The 24,484-nt window shown below is 43.5% G+C and overlaps 1 protein-coding gene across 1 annotated transcript in view; it reads right to left on the reverse strand.

Moving 5' to 3' along the window:
- Positions 1-24,484, reverse strand: part of ValRS (Valyl-tRNA synthetase) — a 182,660-nt gene that overhangs the window by 128,537 nt on the left and 29,639 nt on the right. Inside the window, exons 6-9 of the mRNA XM_070529138.1 lie at positions 22,223-22,304; positions 16,171-16,290; positions 10,617-10,725; positions 9,742-9,927 (exon numbers count right to left, since the gene is read on the reverse strand). Of these exons, the coding sequence (XP_070385239.1) occupies positions 9,742-9,927; positions 10,617-10,725; positions 16,171-16,290; positions 22,223-22,304 (497 nt within the window). The remainder of the gene's footprint in view (positions 1-9,741; positions 9,928-10,616; positions 10,726-16,170; positions 16,291-22,222; positions 22,305-24,484) is intronic.

A 24,484-nucleotide genomic window follows, 5' to 3' on the forward strand; every position in this document is an offset into this window, starting at 1 on the left:
AAAATGTCACCATTACAAATTAGAGACAAGCACTTGGCATCGGCTCTTAGTAATAAACTCAAGAAAGGTTCAGTAAGGTGGCAGTTTGAGCGAGTTGGTACTGCATTCTGAATATATGTCAGCGCAAAAGAGAAAGGGACAAAAAAGATGTGCTGTTAGTTCTAACCATAGAGTTTCATATTAGTATACCTAGAGGCAAATCTGGCGCTGCGATCGTTCAACCATCATGGGAATGATGGGAAGTACAGGCTTCGGATTGGCATTCTATTGACTGGCGAACCAGTCTACGAGTATTTTTTTTGGCAGTTTTGGTTTCGCTCCAAGCACAATCGCTATAACCTGCAGTGGGACAGTGCAACGCAAAGCTCTCTGCCTTTGTTATGTTGCTCGGAGTGGCGATAGCGCACTGGGCCAGCGACTTGGACGATGCTTGTGTTGCGGTGTGGCGTCGAAGCCCTGACGAGAAAGCGGCGGCATCGTAAACGTTGAAAGAACATGCTTTGAGCGTTTGGACTTTGGTTTGTTAAGCGTGTTAGGTTGGCACTGTAGCGTTATGTGCTTTATGAAACTTCAGAATAGGACAAAGAAGGCACAACTGATACAATACATATACAGTTGTACTTCTACTGGCTTGACAATCAAATTTTATTGAGAGCTTCATTTTGCATTGCTCGTTAATGTGCTCATTGAAATGCGTGTTTTAGGACTTTGAGAACACAAACTTACTTGTGGTAGGAAAGATAGCTGCTTCCTAGCTGTAGTCTAGTGTCGCACAATGGGCACCCGCAAAGCCACGCTGTGACGCTTCAGAAGCGGTACACCAATATAAATATGATGAAGCATACTCGTAGGAGGCCACTAGCGTCCTAGCTAGCACTGCAGCAGATGTGCTTAAAAGTACTTGAAGACGTTCAGCAATCGTGACAGCAGACGCAACCTTTCGAAAGAGCGAGAGAGTTCGCAAATGCCTGTCGTCTGCGAGAAAAGTCTCGCGTTAAGTGCAGCGAGAAGGCGTCGTAGCAGACGACACTTGTAGCATTCCGCTCAAGAGCGCAACGCTTTGTCACAATACAGCATTTCTATTTTCAGAAATACTTGATGAGTATTTTTATATAAGTACATGCACGGTTGTTTTGCTGTTGCAAAAATGAATAAATAATTATTCTTTGGCGTTAAATTGGGACCAGAATCGCACAAGTATGCATACCCTGATGTGTCCTGGTGACAAACCATAGTAAACCATGCTTCCATCTCAAAGTCATTCAAAAAGTCATTCAAAGTCAGTCAGTTTATGTAGCGTGTTGTACATTATATACCATACTGCAGAAATAGAATTAGATTTTACGCGATAATATTTGAGTATAGCTTTGTTTACTGCACCAGAAGGAAACACCACTAGTCTAAAGACCGAAGTCAATCCGAAGCCTGTACTTCCCATCATTCCCATGTAGGTTGAGGCAACGCTCATGAGAACCCCCGTAGACACTAACGCTACATTTCCCTCTAGGGCACTTATTTAGAAACTCTATGGTTCTAACTGATCTTTCATACATGCATGCGCACAATTTATACAAAACATATGTCTTGCCTTTTTCCATTTCACACTCCCATATATTCAAGAAGGATTACAATGCCATCTGGCTACCATTAACAAAAAGTCTGTAACATGCAATTGCACTGCCACTCAGGGCTAAGTGTCCTTGAGACATGCATATCTACAACACAGGGGGAAGAGACATCAAAATTTCACTGTCAAATCAAACTGTAGGGTTTGGTGTCGCAAAGCATTATAGTACAGGCTTATTAAGGACACAGTAATGGGGAGGAGGGGAGGGGAGGTTCTCCTCAAAATGCAGCCTCCACAAGTGGGAGCTGAACCCCCGACTAAGTGCTCAGCAGCAGAACGCCATAGCCAATGAGTCACTACAGCAAGTCAAGATCAGTGCTTTCTCGCTATTGCTAATGTATAATGAAAATTTCTTGACTAATTTCGTGATGCTAGAAAACTTGAACAGGTCTTTCATTTCAGACTGCTGTTGTGCTTCAGGTATGTCACAGTAGCCAATCTTAAAGGGACACTAAAGGCAAATATTAAGACAAAATAGATGATCAATATACCATTCCAGTAACCTCGCAGCGATCATTTCATGCCAAGAAATGACTTAGTTCAAGAGAAAATAGCCTTTGAAGAGTTGGCATACCTTTAGCGCAATTCAAATTGAATGCCCCCGAGCGGGGAGTGATGACGTTGCATATGCCATCACCGCCTTCTACTGCTGTCAGTGAGCAAAACGTAAATGCACGGCCATGGAGAAATCAAGCCAAGATAGTGTGTTGAATGAGCCACTGTAGCTGCTCTTTGTCAAGTGGCGTGGACCGTTCGGGCATCCCGCGACATCACATGGCATAGCATTCTCTGCTATTTGCAGTTTGTATGAGTTTCGTGAGCCAGCAAAACCAGCACAGCACTACTGAAACTACTGAAACGCAAAAGCGCGGGTGGTGCAGAGTCAAGCGAAAAAGAACTTTTGACCGCCTGTGTTGTTGTCAAGGGTAGTGTCAATGAGTCCTTTTTTCTAAAAACTGAATAGAACTGGACAAGTAGCATTTTCTTCCGTCTTATAATGCAGTGCAATCTATTTTATTACGAGTGGTTGAATACTACAGAAAGATATATAATGAGGCATGCCTATGTCATTGGGCTAGTTAGTACCTGAAGGTCAAGGGGAAGTCTCAAATCTTGTTCAAATTTTCCCGTAATTTCTCAATTACTAAACTCTATTTGTGATAATACAGTCAAACCTCGATATGGATATGGAACATGGATATATCGAATTATTGCGTACATCAAATACTTTCTATATCACCTGGAAAATCGCATACATTTAAATTTTTTTATTTCGTATAGGGTCGAACATAATATGGATATATCAAACTCCGTCACCCCAGACCACGTACGCTCTGTTGACTGGCGGTGAGTTTTCCCGCAACACCCTCAAAGATCGCGGTGGCACAATGGGCGTTCCCGACTGCTGCGCACTATAGCTGCACACATTGATCAGGCCACGGGTGCCATTTAAACGTAGCGGCCTATGCACACGGCGGCTTGGCTAGTTCGACGATGTCAACAACGCATTGCTTGCCACACTGACTCCTCCTCGGTGCTGCGCCTCGCGAGGACTGGCGGTTTGCATCCACAAAGCCCCGCGACAGCGCATGCTCACTGGGCTCACTCGTAGACGCCTTGGCAGACGCTACTTAATTAATGTTACTGACAGTGTTTCAAAATACTTCAATCGACAGACCTGGAGATTGCAGAAGAAGTAGCGGCCAAACGAAGACGCTGCCCAGGTTGATTCCGAAAGCGTTGATGTTGCTGCGCTCCCGACTTCAACTGCTTTGGCCCTTCTACGCCACTACTGCAACGCGGCCTATTGCTTGTGGATTGTTTAGTCTACGTTGAGGAGCCCGTGTTTATGCACGCGGCTGCCAATAAGAAGCAGGCTGCACTGCTGCAGTACTCTCAGCCAAATAAATACATAAATACTTTCTGTGAAGCTTCAAGTCAGTATTTACTGCGCCACGATTGGTGCACAATCGGGGATCGCTGTTTGGAGCACGCATTCAGTAGCACTGCACGCGATTGGCCTAGGTTAATTACACGCGGCACAATCGACCACGCACTCCGGGGTTAGAAGTCGGCGCGGCCTAGGCCAATTGCGCGCGTTGCAACCGAACGTGCTCTCCGAACAATAATTCTTGATCGCGCCCTTGGTTCATTGAGTGATTTGCAGAAGTTTTCTAGACGTTTTTTACGTGATTTTATGCATCGAATTCTGGCTATATCGAACTACTTCGCAGTCACCGCACTGTTTGATATATCGAGGTTCAACTGTACTGATGCCTTAGACATTGTCAAGCATTAATCTATCATTTTAGCTTGACCTAATATTTTACTTAAGTGTCTCTGCATCTGTGAGATACAGCCATGTCGTGAACCGTACTCACTATGGTCGTGCTAAAAGGGGTTAGCATTGTTTGTCCTTGAGATGCAAGGCGTACCCATGTCTGCTATGGGGTTAAAGGGAAGCTGAAACACTTTTCGAAAAAAATGAGTTCTCTGCGGCATTCTAAAGTTTTGAGTCCCCTGAACACGAATATCTCGTTCAAAAAGGGCGGAAACAAGCGCAAGCGGCTGTTTTTTCATGAAAACGCGCACCAGCGCCTCAGGGTATCGCGCGAACGCCGCTGTTGCCCGTGATTGGTCGGAGCCACTGTGACGTCAATGGCGGCAGTCGCCGGTCGGAGCCGCCGTTTCAGAGCGTAGCACGCTGTTCTGTTCTGGCTTCATAGCTGAGTTGTAAGCATTATGGAACGTTCTCGCTGTCTCGGACAGCTTGTATTTTAGCCGTACATGTTCGAACCGACAGCCGATACGGAAAACGATGGTGGCAACGGCGGCAACGACGATGTTGAGTGTGCCAAAAGCGAGAGCGATGTGTGCACCTTCTCGCGCGTTGGAAATCTTAGCTGTTACGTATGCTTTTTTTTTTTCATGTAGCTGCACGTTCCAATGACGGGAGAAAAAATGCGCTAAAGTGTCACTGAGAACTTGCTGCTGGAAGAATGCCGAAGCACTAACTTCTCATTAGATTGTAAACACGGGTACAATTCCCCGATGTCAAGCACCTTGCCGCTGTTTGTCTAAAGTCCCGTGGTTTTCTGAGCGTTGATACACGATCGCGAACATAAGTGCCGCGTTGCAAAGCGCGCACATGTAGCGCTGCGAGGTACAGTCATGGAAGTTGCTTATCATACACATCCAGATCGAGATGGTCAGGGGGATTATATGTGCAATATTCAGAATATGGTTCGACGACTTTGCGATTGCTCGATCAAGAATCGGTATGCGCGCTCCATGCTAGTGTTGACATAAATATATTAGGCAGTTTTAGCACCGCCGTGTGGTAAACATGATAACTGCAACCGTACGTCGAATGTCACTAGGCAAGCCTATACTCCATTTCATACCTCAGGTGCAACGCTGTGGAAGCTACGCACGAAGTCCGGTTACCAAAATTTATTACTGCGCGCGTTTCCGTCTATGGTTCGCAGCGTGACAGCGGCGTTCGCTCGCGCGAGCATGCACGTGAAGCTGCCGCGACAGGCTGCAATGAAAGAATGCCGAAAAGAAAATTGATTTAAAAGAACGTGTTAGCAACCGCATAAGTACACGGATTGTTTCTATGGGTAAATTCTTTTTTTTTCATTCAGAACTGAGCTTATATATGAAAACTTTTCTCAAAAATCGGGTCAAGAAACACCGAACTTTCTCTAAGTGCGAACGCAGCCACTGCAAGAAGTATCCCAAGCCTCCACAGCGTTGCACCTGATGTATGAAACGGAGTATAGCAACGCTGGCAACAACGCGTTTCCGCATTTGTCGTAACGCTATCCGGCTATCGCGGAAATGGTCCGAGCACAGCACAGTTGATTTCGTCGCCACGAACTTATCTCTCCTCACCGCACTGCGCTGCAAGTTTCTTGTCCTTCGGGAACTTGCGAAACACAACATCGTCTCGCCCGCGTGTGTTCGCGCAGCCGAATGCTGCATAGAACGAGGGCATGTTGGGCGCCCTTGCTGTAGGCACTCACGCAGCACAGAAGGAAAGAACAGTTTACGAAAATCGCAAAACAAACGTGAGCGGCGGCGGCGGCAAATCTCTCGTAGCGTCGTTCAGTAAAGCGCAGGACGGAAAGAGGCATGCCAGCGCATGCCAGCACGCCGGTCCGGCAGCTCGGTCCCCGCCAGTGACGTCACTCTCGCCGGTTCTCTGTTCTGGCAACCACCTCACCCGGCGCTCCGGGAAGCGATGGGGGCGTGTCCGCGGGGGTGATTTAGAAAGCGATTTCCGCCCCTTATATTAACAAAACGAAGAAAAAAATTTCGGAACCGTAAATTATTAGGTCTGTTCTTCCCAATCCCAGCAATTCATGGAAATTGAAAACCGTTTCAGCTTCCCTTTAAGCGGGGATGCGGCCTTTGAAAACCGAAAAATCGCGAAAAAGTCAATTTTTGGAAAACCACATATTAGGACAGCATGTCTTATAAACTACCATTTCTGTAAATATCAACGTCTAATTCACCGCAAAACTATTTCAAATAAAGTTTATAACGAGCTGTGGCAGCCCTCGAGCAGCGAGCGAGTGCTCAAAATACCCTACTTGGCGTGAACACCTTTTCTCCACCGCTCCCCCGGGCGCCGCCATTTTGGCATTGTTTTGTTCATGCATTCTCGTGCTTTTCTTTCCCCACCACTCGTGGTGGCAGCGGCAGCGCGGGAGAGCCGTAAGTCGCTCATGATTGGAGGGCTCGCGAGAGCTTTTAAGTTTCCAGTGACTGAGACGCGAAGCTGAGATTGGGCGAAGCGCGCGCTCCTCAAGGACGCGGGGGAGCCTGCGACTCCCACTGGCTGCTGCGTGCGATGACGTAGTGGTCTCCTACATAATGCGTCCGGCCATCATCTGCTTCGGCTCCTCCATCGCCGGCACCCTTTGTGTGTTCCGCTTGCCACTGTCTATCTCTGCAGCCGTTCGCATGTTCTCCAAGTTTTCAACATATTCAACCATCTTTACAAGACCATTGTTGTGTTTAGCCTGCCGATTGTTGTGCGGTCGGCCACGATGCACCCAAAGAAACTCGAGATGCTACACGTGTTCAGTGCAAGCAAGCATTCTATGAAGCTCGCCCGCATGACAAAGCTCGCCGCTCGCTCGCGCGCCAACGATGATTGCACCGATGGTTCCTGTGGGGCAGCTTCTGCTTCATCTACTCAAGAGCGTGGTTGCGTCGACGCTTCTGGCAATGTGATGCCTGCTCCACCTGCGCAAGAATTTGTCGTGACGAGTGTACCTGGTGTCTCGTGCTCGTCGACAGTGGCTTCCACATCCTCCCTTTCATCTGCCTCGGACAGTGCGATCGCGTTGTCTACTGTGTACTTGAAAACATGTTTCCCAACGTGTGAGGAGAAAGAGGCAGCGAATAAAGAATGCGCTGCTGTGCAACGAGGACTTGGCGCTATGTCAGCAACGGAGCGAAAATTTCAAGCAATGGAGTGCGATCCTGAAGCTGCCACCCTACAAGCGAAGGCGAAAAATTTCTTCTTGTGCAAATGGATGCTTCGTGACTGGGATAAAGGTTCAAGGAGGCACCCAACTTGGACTTGCAAAAATGCTTGAGCTGCTATGTTTACATTGTGGAGTAGTTGCAAGCTCGTGAAGTTCTGCTCATCAGGATGACTCAATGGCCTTTGACGTGACTATAAGAGCCATTGTGGAAACAAAACAGATAGGGAAGGGACAAACAGCCCTCAATGACTTTTGGGCAGCGATGAACATGCCCCATCATGGCCTGCATCATAAGACTTTTCAGAAGTATTTGAAGAAATTCAGGGAACCGCAGACACAGTGCATAGACGAGTTCTATGCAGAATCTGCTTCTGCTGTGAAAACCACCTATAAGGAAGTAGATCCATATTTCAGCACAGATATCACAGTAAACTTTGATGTAACATGGCACAAGCAAGACCACACGTCCCATATTGAAGTTGGTGTAATAATTGAATATCACACGGGCCTCATCTTGGATGCCATTGTTTTATCGAACCAGTGCCTTGGTTGCCAAGTCGGACCAAAGCCTGGAGACCCAGGCTAGGCAAGCTGGCAGAAGGATTATGTGTGCCAGAAAAACACTGATTCTGTCTGGGAGGATGGAGGTTGAGGCAGCTGTCATCCTTTTATCACGTTCGGTGCCAAAGCACAACCTCCGTTACACAATGCTCGTGTCTGACGGAGATAGTGCCACCTTCTCTGCCCTTGTGCAAGAAAATGTTTATGGACTAGTCCCCATTTCGAAAGAGGAATGCCTGAACCACGTCCAGAAGAGGATGGGGACAGCACTGCGCAACCTTGTGCAGAAATGTGACAAGGCTTTACGAGGGAAGGGAGGCTGACAAAGGCCCTCATCGACAAGTTGACCGACTATTATGGCTGGGCCCTACGGAACAATTCCAGCTATGTGGCTGCATGCAGCGTGCAGTGATGGCATCGTACCACCACGACTTGTGCCCTGAGGGTGCAGACAGGGGTGTCGTCATAATGCCAGCAAGAGTGATGGTGTGCCACTTCTGAAGCATCGATACAATCTTCCAGACTATGCTGCAGAAGCACTGCTATTTGTTTATGAGCACCTCTCACAGGCTTCTCTTCTGCAGCGCTGCCTGGGAGCAAAGACGCAGAATGCATCAGAATCATTTCACTCTGTGCTGTGGTCCCGGATGCCCAAAGAGCAGCATGCATCGCTGATTGCTGGGGAGACGGCACTGTATAAGGCAGTTTTAAGATATAATGCTGGCTGCCACAGGGCCACCCAAGAGCTATGCTCATCAGTGGGGCTGACACCTGGCCACCTGGCCATTCAACGGGCAGCCAAGAAAGATTCTCTGCACTTGAAAAAGGCCAAGAAGTGATCGCAAGAGAAGGTGGAAAGGCGGCAAGAGAAGAGTGTGCCTAAGGACATCTCCAGTCACGCTGCAGGGTCGTTTTAGACCAATATATGTGCTCAAAACTTTCAAAGCTAATTTTCTCAATATGACTTTTTTGGCTGGTGAGGCTGCTTGTTCCAGCCATATCTCTGTAACCACTCATCAGATTTCCGGAAGTTTTTTTTTTTTTTATTGTGTATCTGAATAAATTTCTGAGGGGAAGACAAGCCCTTTTTTATATATTGTGTCTGTGATTTGTGATATTTAATCAAAATTTGATTGATAAAATCTTAATCACCAGCACTAAATTCGGTGGTGTGCTAAAATTTTTCAGCAAAGAAATTTTTAAAAAGGCCTCTGTCTTGCCCTGAGATATCCATCTGGGAATCATCATAGTGAATTTCACAGTTGCAGCACCTTTTGAAAATTCTCCCGGCCTGGAATGAGAAAACCATGTGCACCATTCTGACATATTGCTGTAACTTGAGAACCAGTGAGCATAACTGCATGAAATTTTGTAGTTCTACTGATGCTTTTGCTATGAGTCTATTCTGAAAATTTCATTAAGATATCTTAATAAACAAGAAAGTTAGTATCCGAGGGTAGCCTCCCCCCTTAACTGGGCCAACTCGGTCACTCAGCCTTTCATGGTGCATTTTCCCAGCTACGGCATGCACCTTTTCCTGTTTGGAGGGCTCATGAGGTGGCCCTTTCAATGGGAGGTCATCATTACCCATCTCCAAATCCCTTTTCCAACTCTCAAAATTAGAGTGCAAGTGCTTGTGCTCTGAGCTGTCTTCCTCATTCCCACATATGCCTATCTTGAGTGTTAACATGTGTGGTGCATGACTACATCGTGCTATTGTTGCTGTACCACTGGGGTGCCTCCACTTTACGCCCTGGCAATAAGAGAACTATCTAGTTTCTGGAAATACAGAAATACTTTAAAGAAAATGTGACACTTTCATGAGGGGAGCCTCTCCTGCATTCATTACTTGTCAATGTACTTGCATGCGCATTAATCTATGAAAAACAATACCACCAAAATTTTGAGGTTCTTACTCCTGCAATGTTTTTGCCATTCTGTCTGTATCCAAATGAAATGGTAGTATCTCTCTTACCCAGGCTATACGGTATGTAACCAATGGTGGGAAAGAGGCAAACACACAGTCATCTACAACGGCTTTTTCCCACTCACCTGTGCCAAATTGCATGTCAACAAACTCATCAGTGACAATGGGGATCTCCCGATCACAGAAAGGGTGCACCACATATCTTCCATGGAAGTCAAAGTACCGTGGGTCATTTGGATGTACAGCCACGGCGGCGTCACCCAGCATGGTCTCAATTCGCGTTGTTGCCACCACCACTTCCTCATCTGTTTCTGTGATAAATCAAATAGGGAGGAAATGGTCAAGGCATCACAAGCAGTGTCGCCATGTAATGTGTCCAGAAGGCATTATGTTCATTTGCACACCACCCGTTGCTTCAAGGAAAAAGAATAATTAGTATTTTAATGCTGCAGCAGCTATCACCAGTGTAATGAGCCAAAACCAGGTATACATTATAGATCCAATGCCCCTTACTCCGACTGTCCCGAGACTGAGTTCTGCGAGTCCCTTTGGGCTCCACAATTAACTTTCTTGGTTTCTATCTGCATCTAAAATGATACTTGTGCACCTACACTTTCTCTAAAATGATACTTGTGCACCTACACTTTCATCTTTCTGTTCAACACTGTAGATCTACCAATTACTTGCTCATCTTGTCATTTTACCACTAACAAGAATGCTTTTAGGGGTGTGTGAATACTAGAATATCAATGAATCAAATCGAATTGAATTGAATAGTGAACGTTGAAATAATTCAATTTGCTAATCTAATATCTATTACTCAATTTCTCAAATTTCTATATATTCCATGTAGAGAGCCGTGCGGTGTTGTGTGCTCCACAGAGCCCCTCGTGCTCAATTCCACCCAAGTGAGCATTTCACTTCGTTTTTGGCACAAAAAGAGCGCTGTACCACAGTCCAGGTCACCTTAACTCCAATTAGCAAATGGGAATGCACTGACCCGAATCCACCAGAGGGTAGGCAAAGGAGATGAGCACACCAAACTCCACCTTGTCCTTATAGCCTGGCACAGGGAGCAGAGTGCGTCCAGGCAGCTCTTTTTTATCAACCTATAGGCGCAAAAAAATTAGCATCAAGAGATGAGCAGACATTCATTACTTCGTCAACTGCAGGACGTACACTTGCAAAGACTCTGGGCACCTACTAGCTGCAATGCATACACCTGCACATAGAGTCACAATTTGTACAGCTGCCCACATCAGTCATGCTCAAGAAAGTAGAGAATATTCTTTTCATATTTTCTTTCTGAAGTCTTACGTGCCAAAACCAAGATCTCTGATTATGAGGCACGCTGTGGTGGGAATGTGCTGAAAGAAATGGGATACTTCCTACCAGTTATTCTAGCGATGTCGGAGCCCTCATTTGCACTAAAAGGATTTGCACTCAAGTGAGGCATCAAATTGAACACTACACCGTGCAAAAGCGACAGCACCCCTGCGTGAATAGTCGCGAGTTTGGCCTATAGTCACAAGCATGGGCCACCCTGGGCCAACTTCAACACCACTTCACACACATGAAAACATTGAGGACGGTCTCAACCATGCAGTCACTACTGAACAGGCAGTTTTATTCTGAGGCGAAAATTCCATCATTGAAATGATGGCTCAGTCAACCAATGGGCTGCTGAGTTGACCTTGGATTGCCCACTATAAGTACTGTTGCCGTGATATAGGTAGTACTCACACTAATGCTCACAAACAGTAATTATAAAACAATTGTTATAATTACTGTAACTGCAGCATCCCTTCAGCTTTATCACAATGAGTGTTAGAAGCATTATTCTCCAGAATTATGATAAGCTGATTCAATTTCTCTCCCAACTCTGTTCATTGTAATTACATACTATGTAAACCAGTAAACAAGAGATAAAGTAACAAATATAAACAAACAGGAGCAGCTATCTCTAAATTCATACGACAACTAGTATAGTGCTTTGAAGTGCCAGCTAACACTATGTACCAGCTTACAAATTGTAGCAGAGAACCTACATTCATGTGCTAAATCATAGCTTGGCATGCAATTCGGAAGAAAAAAAAAACTCGAAACAAGAAAATGCAAAAAAGCAATTATCAACACCAGATAAAATCTCGCCATTTCACCACAAGCTGTGTACTGTGCAGCCTCATGATGCCAGACATGAACATGAAAGTTTATATGCAAGATAGACTATGAAAAGAGAATTGCATGCTACTTTCCATTCCAGACTTAACCTTTGTGGTTGCTCACACAGTCCTGACCATTTGAACAGTATGAGCGTAATCCTCACAAGTGGTAGTCCTCACTATCTGCCCGTCCCTTATATTCCTTATTAAATAAAAATGCAGACCAGTTTGCTATTAGAGTGGGCATGGCGAAACGGCTGCGACCATGCCGCTGACCAAGAAATTTGTTCCCGTTATGCAGGTTTTTCTGCTGACGATCGCCGGTACAACTTCACAAGATGTGGGTCGAGGAAGGACACTTCGAGATCAACAGAAGTCCCGACACATGGCCGCAATCAAGATCATAACTCAAACAAGGCACGCTGGACACAACCCTTCAAGATATACACATTTTCGTGATGTCATGCGCCACGGACAGTATAAAACCATGACCACAGGATTTCTTCACCAGTGGGCACGGAGAAACGGCTGCAACCATGCTGCTGACCAAGAAATTTGTTCTCATTATACAGGTCAGTTGTTCCTTTTTTAAAGTTAGGTGCAGAGATGAGCTTTTCTTACTGGTTTTGCCTTGCCCAGGCATTTGTTTGAGTACTGCTTATGACTGTTACGTAGTTCTTACAATTTTGCTAAGGGGTGATGTTGAACCCAACCCGGGAGCCACTACAGCTGAAATGCTTCAAAATGTTCTGAGGGGGCAAGCCGATATCCGTGCTGATGTTGCTAAGATGAAAACGAAGTTTAGCAAGTGTAAGCAACTCATTCATGATTGCGACTCGCGTCTTCGATGACTAGAGCCAAAAGAAAACTCTTCGATAATTACAGCACTTGAATCATCGTCTGTGTCCCTTCAGAATATGGTGACTGTAAAGCAGAAAACTTGTTGACATCAAAGATCGCAGTCGAATGTTATTGTTTATGACAGTTTTGAAGAGAGCGAAGAAAGTGACGCATCTTTAAGAAAAAGTGTTGTTAATGACGTTTTTGATGAAAAACTCGCAGTTAAATGCAAATCTATAGCCCGTATTCACCGTCTTGGCCGCCATCGAGGCCGCTGCCCAGTAACTGCCTATTTCTAAGAGTACACTGAAAAACAAGCTGTCACTCAAAATGCGAGCAAGCTTAAAGGAACAAATATTTTCATCCAAAGTGACTACAGCCACAAAACACTGCACATGCATAAACTTCTTTGGGAGAGCGCTAGCTATGATTGAGAGAATAAGAAGTGCACATCTCTTATTCATGATAAGTTTAAAATTGATGGTACACCGTTTGCATGGGACAACGTTAAGAACAAACGTGTAGCACTACCAATACAAAGGGGCGTCCCACATTGACGTAATGAGCATGCGGAGACAAAGCACTTAAGAATACTAAATTTCAATGCTTGAAGCCTTGTAAATAAAGTAGGAAAGCTTGAACTGTTACTTCTTGAACATGACCCACATATAACAATAATCACCGAAATCTGGTTACATTAAAACGTTAGTGGTTCGGTTCTATCTCCTCCAAACTATACTGTTTTCTGCTGAGATCTCCCACCTAGGGGTGGTGGCGTAGCCATAGTCTTAAAAAACCCATTGTCTGGTGTTGTTATGAACCAAACAGATGGTCACGAAAGTTTGTTCCTACGGGTAAACTGCTGGGGCTACTCTTTTATTGTATGTGCTGCATATAGACCCCCTTTGGCTTCTCCTGAATACATGTCCAAACTATGCGATCACATGGCGTTGTTTACTAATAAAAAGGTTATACTTGCTGGTGATTTTATTACTTCTTTTCATTGACTGGCGTAACCCCGCTTCATTCTTTGATGTTGACACAACCCCGTTAGTGAATATTATGATCATGCGTGATTTGAAACAAACTGTTACAAAGTATACCATAGAAGTAGGTAGCACCTGTTCAACAATTGATTAAATTTTTATTAGTAACGACATATCTACATACACTGTGGATGTGGTTGACAGTATCTCGGATCATAAGGCGGTGTGTCTCTTCTTTCCGCCAGGAGTTACGATGTCACAAAAAAGGCAAGCAAAAAACACTAATTAAGGATTTTACTAAAGCTGACAACCCCGCCATATTGGACTGTTTGTGGGACTTTTGTGATAACATGATGGGCAGCATCACGACCCTCTGGGATGCTAAATTTAGGTAGTTAGGTAGTTCACTAAATCATTGCCTGACTTCTTGATAGAAAGCCCTGATAGATTCTGGTGATATTTAGAAGAGACATATGCTGTACCCCGTGAAATATTCGTTGACAGTTGTCTCAGTAATGATGCCCCGAAAATTGCTGAGCAGTTTAACCATTACTTCTGTTCCCTATTTACCACTTCCAAGTAAAAGGCAATGCATGATAACTCTCTTCCAGTAATGTCTCCCGATTTTATAACATATGAGGATGTGCTGTGTTTGCTACTTAACCTAAAAACGAAATCCTCAGCTGGTCCAGATATTATTCTGAACACGTTTTTGCAGAGGTATGCCGAACCGGTTGCAGATATTTTGACACGTTTTCCATCTTTCCTTCGAAGATTCCTTAATTCTTGATGATTGGCGTACGGCACGTGTAGTGCCAGTGTTTAAAAAAGGCGATCGTCTGAACGTCGGAAGCTACATGCCCATTTCTTTAACTTGCACGACATGTTAACTATTAGAGCAGATAGTCACATATTACATCAACTCCTTTCTTGAAGAAAACAACTATCTGTCGCCTTTCCAGCACAGCTTTAGGAAAGAATTATCAACAATGACACAAGTGGCCACAACAATTCACGAGTTCGCCGCATCGCTTGATACGGGAAATCAAATAGATGCTATATTCTTGGATTTTAGTAAGGCGTTCGACTTCGTCACACACAGCAAATTCATTTCGAAATTACAAGGTATAGGCCTACCTGTTAACCTAGTTAACTGGATTTGCTCCTACCTTTCTGATCGTAAGCAATATGTACAAGTGAGTGACTGCACATCTGGCGTTCTGCCTGTAACATCAGGAGTCCCTCAAGGTATCATTTTTGGAGCTGTTCTTCTTTTAGTGTACATAAATGACATTGTTACCTCCTTAGATATGTTAAGAGTAAGTATAAAGTTATTTGCAGATGACTGCATACTTTTTAAAACCATTATCACTCCCAATGATCAACAGTTCCTACAATCTAACCTTTGTGCCGTTTCCAAGTGGTGTAAGGATTGCTCTATAAAACTAAACAGTAATAAATCAGTCTTTATGTGCATTACACACAAAAATTCCCTCTTAATTACACGTATTCTCTCAATAATTGTCCTTTGACAGAGGTTGATAAATACAAATATTTAGGTATTACGATTACAAACCGCTTAACATGGTCAAGTCATATTACTAAAACATGCTCATCCACTTCTAAAAAGCTAGGTTTCTTGAGGCACAAACTAGAGACAGCTCTATCAGAAATAAAACTACTGGCCTATAATGCATTTATAAGACCTAAATTGGATTATGCTGGTGTTGTTTGGGATCCATATCTCAAGAAAGATATTAAGAAACTTGAGATGGTGCAACAAAAAGCGGTCCATTTTATGTTTAATGCTTACAAGAGAAATGACTCATTGTCAACGCTCATGGCTTAACATCCCTGTTTTACAACAACGAAGAGTAATTGCTAGGCTGAAATTTCTCCCCTGACTATATTTTGGTCAATTTAACATTAAACCTGAAACTTACTTAACACACCGAAATTCTAGGCAAACTGGACATACACATGTACATACTCTTGACCCTTACTTTGCGCGCACAAATTTTTTAATGTGTTCATTTTTTTCCTCGGACCATAAAAGAATGGAATGCGTTACCGTTGGAAGCGTTTTGTGATGGGGATAATCCTGACTTTGAGAGCTGCATACCTTTCTGTTTGTGAACACAGTACAAGCTGTGGTGTCTCTTTTTTTCATATTGTGCATCTGTTTGGTTGTGCTTTGCATTTTTGCTCTATCCTGCTGACTTTTGATTATAGTTATGTATCATACCGTGTTCTACTGTGTCACTATGTTTTTTCTTTTTGTGTGTGTGTGTGTGTCTTTTTTTAATTTCTTTTGTCAACTGCTTTCGTTATGTCCCCCTGCTTGGTCTTTTAACTGCAGTATGTTGTAAATAAAATAAATAAAAATTTGTGTTTTGTATGAGCAAAGTATGCGTGCTACCAATATAACAATGCTCCAGCTTGGCTCACCTGGTTGAGTGGTTTATATGCGAATAACTTTGCTCTCGGACAAAACGCATGATGGGCACTAAATATTGAAGCAAACTACTACATAGGACAACCCCGGAAAAACAAAAGTAGTGCACACCTCAATGTCAGAGATGGCTGAGCGCAGGGCACAAGACCAGTTGATGAGTCGGCAACAGCGGTAGATGAGCCCTTGGTCATGCAGGCGCACAAATGCTTCCGTCACTGCTTTGCACATTTTCTGCACAAGCAAAGCACCACTGTCAGCACACAGAACCAAGAGAAAAAGCTTTAAATTGAGTCCCTTCCCCATGAAACTCATGCAAACCAAAATACAACATGTCTAGTAAAGAATGGTACTCACTTTTGAATAGTTCAGTTGCTCAGTAATGTTATGGACAGGCTCATAGTAAAATTGTAGGTGCACTGAACTGTAGGTGACTGAACAGCTTGAACAACTTTTTAAATACGATCCCCACATAACTGTAGTTTCTGAAACGTGGCTACATGGTGACATCGGTGATGTGAATGTAATCTCTCCTTCATATCAAATCTTTCAACGCGATCACACCAGTTGAGGTGAAAGGGTGGCGATAGTACTCAAAGATAGTTTTGTCGTCAGCGTACTCGCGCAGACTGACGACCACGAAAGCCTTTTTTTTTTTAATGTAAACTTTTAGGGCCATATGTTTGTCTTGTGCGCTGTCTATCGGCCACCATCTTCCCCTCCCGAGTTTCTATCACTACTCTATGATTACATGTTGTCATTAAAGTGTCGTCACATCATAATGGCTGGCGACATTAACCTACCTTCCATCAAGTGGTCAAAAGTCTGCTTCAGATCTTATTGATAGTCTTCTCTTTGACATTATGTTTACCTGCAACTTGGAGCAAATTGTACTTGAGAACACGCGGGTAATTTCCAATCATGGCTCGATACTATATCTTGTATTTCTCAGCAGAGATACTTCTTCGTGCGCTGTGGCTGTTGAAAAGGGTGTTTCAGATCACAAGTTGATACTAGTCACTTGTAAACTTGTTGATTGTACACAAAATCCAAAAAGAGTTCTGAAAATGGTGAACGATATGGCAAAAGCTGATGATGAATCCATTCTTGATGTATTGTGGCGGCTAGTCGACCAGCTACCCCACACTAATGCCATTTCTTTGTGGCTTTCTTTTAAGAGCACTGTACAGCATTGTTTAGATAACTTTGTTCCTGATTGCCATATTAAAACGAGGCGAACAAACCCTTCGATTACCCGCTACATTTTACACTTTACACGAAGGCTAAAGAGAGCCAAAAAGAGATTAAACAGAAATCCTGACCGCATTCAACAACTTCAAGTTCAACTTTCCTGCGCGCTATCTGCATCTCGAAATAAGTATTTTTCATCAACCTTGCCAAGTTACTTAAAGAGTAATACAGAAAAATTTTGGCGCAATATGGGAAATAAAGCTTCTGATTTAGAAAAATTAAAACACAATGATGTAACAGTTACAGATCTCACAGAAATTTCTAGAAATTTCATTCTGTGTTTTCTTTAAAAGATGATACAAATCCTGATCTTGTTCTATCCTGGCTACATCCAGATTTCATTACCTTTGAAGGTGTGTCTTCTCAGTTACTGAATATAAAAGAAGAATGTTCTGGGGGCCCTCACAGAATTCCAAACTCTTTCCTGCGTCAATACGCAGAACCAGTATTGCACATCTTGTGGGGATGCGCGACCCTCGCGCCTCCCCTGATGTTTTTCCCGCATAGCGCGTCTCCTGTCGTGCGGCTTCACCGCACACGCGGCGGTCCGAGTGGTACAGGCGCAGTGCGAGAGATGGCGCTAGTGTTGCGCGCCCCCCAGGTTACTTGGGCGCCGAAAGGAAAGCGCTTGCTCTCTTTGGGTTCGGGAAGCAAGCGGGACTGATGTCTCCCGCGTGCGCAGCGACCCATGCTTCTGCGAGACCGCCTCGCGTGGCCGCCCTCGAACGCGCCACGATTCGCGTGACTGTACACGCGAACGACCAGGCGTTGGGATCCAGCATGGGGCGAACATATTCGCTCGCTTGCGGCCGCGGTAAGTCGGACTTCTAGATTTGTCGCGCGCCCATCGGCATGTTTAGTGGATAGCAACTCGGCTAGCAGGCATTGATGTATGAAAGGTGCAATAAATGCCCTTGTGTTTGTTTGCACTACTGTGTTGTCGTTCCTTTGTCCCAAGAGTACGGTGTGAGATATCCCACATTAGACCCCACAATCTTAACTACTATTTTCTGTGAATCGATCAAAACGGCAACCTTACCAGATGAATGGCGCCTCGCCAGAGCTGTAGCTGTGCGCAAAAAAGGAGATCACCTGCTGAAAGAAAACTAACGCCCGATTTCTCTGACGTCAGCGTTCCGCAAGGTACTCGAACACATTTTATTGTTCATTTTATTACCGATTTCCTCGAAAGTAATAACCTGCTGTCTTCAGCTCAACATGGCTTTTGAAAACACTTGTCAATGTGCACGCAGCTTGTAACAACAGTCCACGATATCGCATTGACACTTGATTTGTCTGGTCAGGTAGATTTAATTTAATTGTGTCCCTCATGGAAAACTTTCCCTGAAGCTCCGAAACCTTAATCTTCCATCTTTCATCATAAGTTGGATAGATGCGTATCTTTCAAATTGTGCTCAGATCGTTGAGGTGAAGGGACATGCTTCTAACATATTACCAGTATCTTCAGGGGTTCCCAAGGAAGTGTACTACGGCCGATCCTTTTACTAATAATATATAAATGATTAAGTAAATATGGTTGATTCTAATATTAATATCCAATTGTGTGCTGACGACCGCGTTCTATATAAGAAAGTAACCTGTCAACATGATCAGGTTGACTTGAATTTCGCCCTAACAAAAGTTAGTGAATGGTGTACCCGGTCGTCAATGGTAGTAAACCCCAATCAAACGGTCCTGCTATGCATGACGAAGAAAAAAACAACCATTCACACTTAATTACCACGTACAGGGAACACCAGTACATGAAGTAAATGAATATAAACACCTGGGAGTAACCATTACTAACACGCTTTCACGGTCCACGCATATAACAAAGGTCTGCGCATTAGCTTCACGAAAATCTGGTTTTCTGAGACACAAGTTTAAAAAAGCACCTCCCGAATTGAAAATGCTCACATATAAAGCGTACATTTTACCAAACCTAGAACATGCATCAGTGGTTTGGGACCCTTTCTACAAAAAAGATATTAAAAAAAATTGAGATGGTTCAAAGACCCCTTGTATGTTTTATTTTTTGAAAGTTTCGATCAACAGATTCTCCTACCAAGTTAATGAAGAAAAATGACATCCCTGTGCTTGAAAATCGCCGCAAAATTGTGTGCCTGAAGTTTTTGCATTCCGTTTATAATAGGAAGGTAAATATACCTGCGCAGACCTAGATACAGCCGTTCTTACAATGCGCATCCAGGCATCGTCATGTGCATAACCTGCTCCTATACACTGCTCAGACAAACATATTTAAATATTCTTTTTTTCCCCTCCAACAATTGTTCAGTGGAACAATTTGTCATCAGATGTCGTTTGTGCTGATGACTTCGAGAAAGCTTTGCTCGGTATGAACACTGACTGAGCCCGAGCTTTTGTGTTCTGCTTACACTATTTATTGTGCTGCTTTCAAAATATGTTACTTCTTTTTGTATAATCTGCAGGGATAATTGTTCAGATTGTAATTATTGAATGTGGCTGTATAATCAAAGTGATTTGTATATCATCATCAGCAGCAGCAGCCCGGTTACGCCCACTGCAGGGCAAAGGCCTCTCCCATACTTCTCCAACAACCCCGGTCATGTACTAATTGTGGCCATGTAGTACCTGAAAACTTCTTAATCTCATCCGCCCACCTAACTTTCTGCCGCCCCCTGCTACGCTTCCCTTCCCTTGGAATCCAGTCCGTAACCATTAATGACCATCGGTTATCTTCCCTTCTCATTACATGTCCTGCCCATGCCCATTTCTTTTTCTTGATTTCAACTAAGATGTCGTTAACTCGCGTTTGTTCCCTCACCCAATCTGCTCTTTTCTTATCCCGTAACGTTACACCCATCATTCTTCTTTCCATTGCTCGTTGCGTCGTCCTCAATTTAAGTAGAACCCTTTTCGTAAGCCTCCAGGCTTCTGCCCCGTAGGTGAGTACTGGTAAGACACAGCTATTATACTCCTTTCTCTTGAGGGATAATGGCTACCTGCTGTTCATAATCTGAGAATGCCTGCCAAACGCACCCCAGCCCATTCTTATTCTTCTGGTTATTTCAGTGTCATGATCCGGATCCGCAGTCACTACCTGCCCTAAGTAGATGTAGTATTCCCTTACCACTTCCAGTGCCTCGCTACCTATCGTAAAGTGCTGTTCTCTTCCGAGACTGTTAAACATTACTTTAGTTTTCTGCAGATTAATTTTTTGACCCACTCTTCTGCTTTGCCTCTCCAGGTCAGTGAGCATACATTGCAATTGGTCCCCTGAGTTACTAAGCAAGGCAATATTATCAGCAAATCGCAAGTTACTAAGGTATTCTCCATTAACTTTTATCCCCAATTCCTCCCAATCTAGGTCTCTGAATACCCCCTGTAAACACGCTGTGAATAGCATTGGAGAGATCGTATCTCCCTGCCTCACACCTTTCTTTATTGGGATTTTGTTGCTTTCTTTATGGAGGACTACGGTGGCTGTGGAGCCGCTATAGATATCTTTCAGTATTTTTACATACGGCTCGTCTACACCCTGATTCCGTAATGCCTCCATGACTGCTGAGGTTTCGACAGAATCAAACGCTTTCTCGCAATCAATGAAAGCTATATATAAGGGTTGGTTATATTCTGCACATTTCTCTATCACCTGATTGATAGTGTGAATATAGTCTATTGTTGAGTAGCCTTTACGGAATCCTGCTTGGTCCTTTGCTTGACAGAAGTCTAAGGTGTTCCTGATTCTATTTGTGATTACCTTGGTAAATAGTTTGTAGACAATTGACAGTAAGCTGATCGGTCTATAATTTTTCAAGTCTTTGGCGTCCCCTTTCTTATGGATTAGCAATATGTTGGCCTTCTTCCAAGATTCCGGTACGCTCGAGGTCATGAGGCATTGCGTATACAAGGTGGGCAGTTTCTCTAGAACAATGTGCCCACCACCCTTCAACAAATCTGCTGTTACCTGATCCTCCCCAGCTGCCTTCCCCCTTTGCATATCTCCCAAGGCTTTCTTTACTTCTTCCGGCATTACCTGTGGGATTTCGAATTCCTCTAGACTATTTTCTCTTCCATTATCGTCGTGGGTGCCACTGGTACTGTATTAATCTCTATAGAACTCCTCAGCCACTTGAACTATCTCATCCATATTAGTGATTTGTATATATGTGTATATATATGTGTATATGTATATATATTATATATATATATTTGTGTGTGTGTGTGTGTGCTAGACATTGGCTTTCATTATTTTACTGTCCCTTTACTCTCATCTCTTCTGTTTTTTATTGATCGGCTGTGGTATACTCTTGTATAATTATTGATTTTGATGTGTGCAAAATTGGTTACCTGCTCCTCTCCCCTCCTGCCTGGTCTTTAATGACCACAGCATTTCCTAAACAAACAACAAAATATATATTGTAGCCGAATCATAGGCAAATTTAGCCAAGCTGCCCTGTAACTAGGCTACAAGTATATTTTGCACCTATCATTTTGAGTCTTTCATTTTAAGGTGATGCAGACAAATAATAAACACTAATTGTAGTTACAGTCACCTTTGCCATTTCCCTTTAAAATATTATTTTTCAGCCCTCCTGTGTAAGCAGGCAACCAATTAGCTCAAGCAAGCGTACCACTGGGGCTTTCTACCCTAAATGAATAGTGCCACAGCTTTCACAGCACTGCGTGAAAGTTACTGATGCTGTGAAACAGTATTCACATGTTAACACACAATGACCATGCCCAACATTCTTAGGTTCTACTTCAATCCACCCTCCCTCATTGGAATGTAGCTGATGGGACCGTGAATTGATGATCAAGAGTATCACTGTGCAACAGCAATGCAAAATCTGTGCAATGCATTCGCAATCATAGCTCCTTGATCAAGCGAGCCTGACAGGGTTCAAAAGGAAAGTAACTATACAATACTCACAGGGTCCATGGTGAATGTTGCACGGTCAAAGTCAACTGAGCAACCCATCATGCGCAGCTGTTCGTAGATGCGGTCTCCTTTCCTGAAATTACACAATGTAACCATCAACACAAAAGATAAATATACCTAAGCTGTTACTGTATAACTGTCAGTCTCTTTACTTCTACAACACACAGGAATACTTAGAGCCACTAAATAGAGATGATATAAACAGGTTGTTTAAAGCATGCATGCTATGCATATGCTACAGTTAAACCTCGATATAACTAACCTCAATTTAATTCTTTTCGTGATGTAAAGAACTATTTTTATTTCCCTATCTTAGTTCTGTTATAAACTGTGTATTTTCTTTCGCAATTTAACGAACTTTTCGGCCATTTCAAGCAGGTACTTGGAGACTATGGCTGGTGAATCTCGCACGAAATGATAAAATGTCTGCTAAGGACAAAGTTATCTTGAAGCATCGTTCCTTCCGTATAAAAAGTTTGAGTGGCAAAAACTGCGTAGAAGTGCACACGCCACAACACAGTATACAGGAAACAGCACTGTGCCATTTCTCACGTAACAACTTGCGGAGGCCAGGTGCAAGGTGGCTCGAAGCGCTCGGAGAAACACGGGAGCTGATGATTCCTTCAGCGCAAGGGGAGTGGAGAAGGGTCGAGTGCGAGGTAACGTAATCAAGCATGCGCTAGAGGGGGACAAGGAACACACGCCTATGTGCCCTCTTCCCCTAGCGCGTGCATCTCCTCTCCTGTACCCTTGCTGTAGATGCGCATGGCTCTCCATATGCAGACCACGCGCCGCATTTTGGAGGTGATCTTCGCAAGTGCAAAGGCCGAGCCGAAATGGTTGGTGCCTTTATGTGCATTCTGTTCCCGCGTGTCTAGTGTTGGTGGTCGCGTAATCTCAAGTTTCCAAGGCGTGCGAAAGTGTTCGCTCACGTTGCGAGAGCGAGTTTTTTTGCTCATCGAGTGATCTTTGCCTGAGCACACGTGACATCAATGAAACTACGAACCTTGCTTCAAGTAGATTTCTCCTTGCTATCGCCTTCAGTGGTCCACCTATCTGGCAAAACTGCTACATTTCTTTTTCTTTTTTTTAAATCTGTATCGTTTTGCACTTTTGCTTTTAATTTGAGGGTGCTATCTGATTACGGCTGTAGGCACTAAGCACGGTACGCCATTGTATCTAAGATTTATGGCGTCACGCGATGCATTGCTCTCAGCTCAATCTGCACTGTGTGCACTGGCGTTCATAACCATGCTACTATAGCGCGACCTTCTTGGGATTTAATAAGTGATTACTGACAAGATACTATCCAGCAAGAATGTCCTGAGAACTTGTGAAATGATTTCCACTGCTGGAACATTAGAACCTCAAATTAATGAAATTCGCAATTTAACGAAGTTTTTCGCTGCAAGTACAACTTCGTTATATCAAGGGGGTGATTCCACGAGAGATCAACACGGGTCAAAAATTTCATATTTTAGATTTGATTGAATATTTTATATTTTATGCGCATATCACTCTGTAGCACTGAAGTGAGCGTGGCTTCTTTGCCAAATGAATATTTTAGGAGGAAAAAAATAATGAGATTCTTCAGTGTGGAGGTGCCTATTTAATGCACAAGGCATTTTCACAAATTCACAACAAGTGAAAAACAACATGTTACAGCTAGAAAGAATACATTCTTGTGTGTAAAACCTAGACGTAAAGAAGGGTCAGCTAGCACTGTTTCAGGCTTCCATGCAAAATGGAAGTGTTTTGGAAAAATTCCTTAATTTGCTACAATCTTCAAAAGTTGCTATATTTACGATTTTTCATCAACTAAACCAATACATGCAGCCTTTTGAAATTTGCTGGACTGCAAGAGCTTAACCTATTCAACAATTGTGCTGAGTATTCTTGCTGCATCACAAATGATCATTTCTACGATTCGCTTCAAATTAGAAGTTTTGACAAAAATGAACGCAATTAAAAAATCAAAATAAAAACAAACATTGTAAATTTTTCTCAAAATTTCGTAAGCAACTGTTCACAGGCACGTGAATAAGAATATTAAAGAACATGTTGCATTATTTTGTTTGTAACCACAATACAGGTGGTAGAAATGAGAGCTTTGCCAGAATGCCGCAAGGTGCTAAGAAAAAGGAACATCGGGGTAAAAAGAGCGTGGATAAGGCTCTGACCTGCCTAAACTTGACTGTAATTGCGACGTAAAGCTAGTGTTGACCTTATAATTAATACTTCTGTATGAAAGTG

Source organism: Dermacentor albipictus, unplaced genomic scaffold (assembly GCF_038994185.2).
Source record: "Dermacentor albipictus isolate Rhodes 1998 colony unplaced genomic scaffold, USDA_Dalb.pri_finalv2 scaffold_17, whole genome shotgun sequence".
NCBI lineage: Eukaryota > Metazoa > Arthropoda > Arachnida > Ixodida > Ixodidae > Dermacentor > Dermacentor albipictus.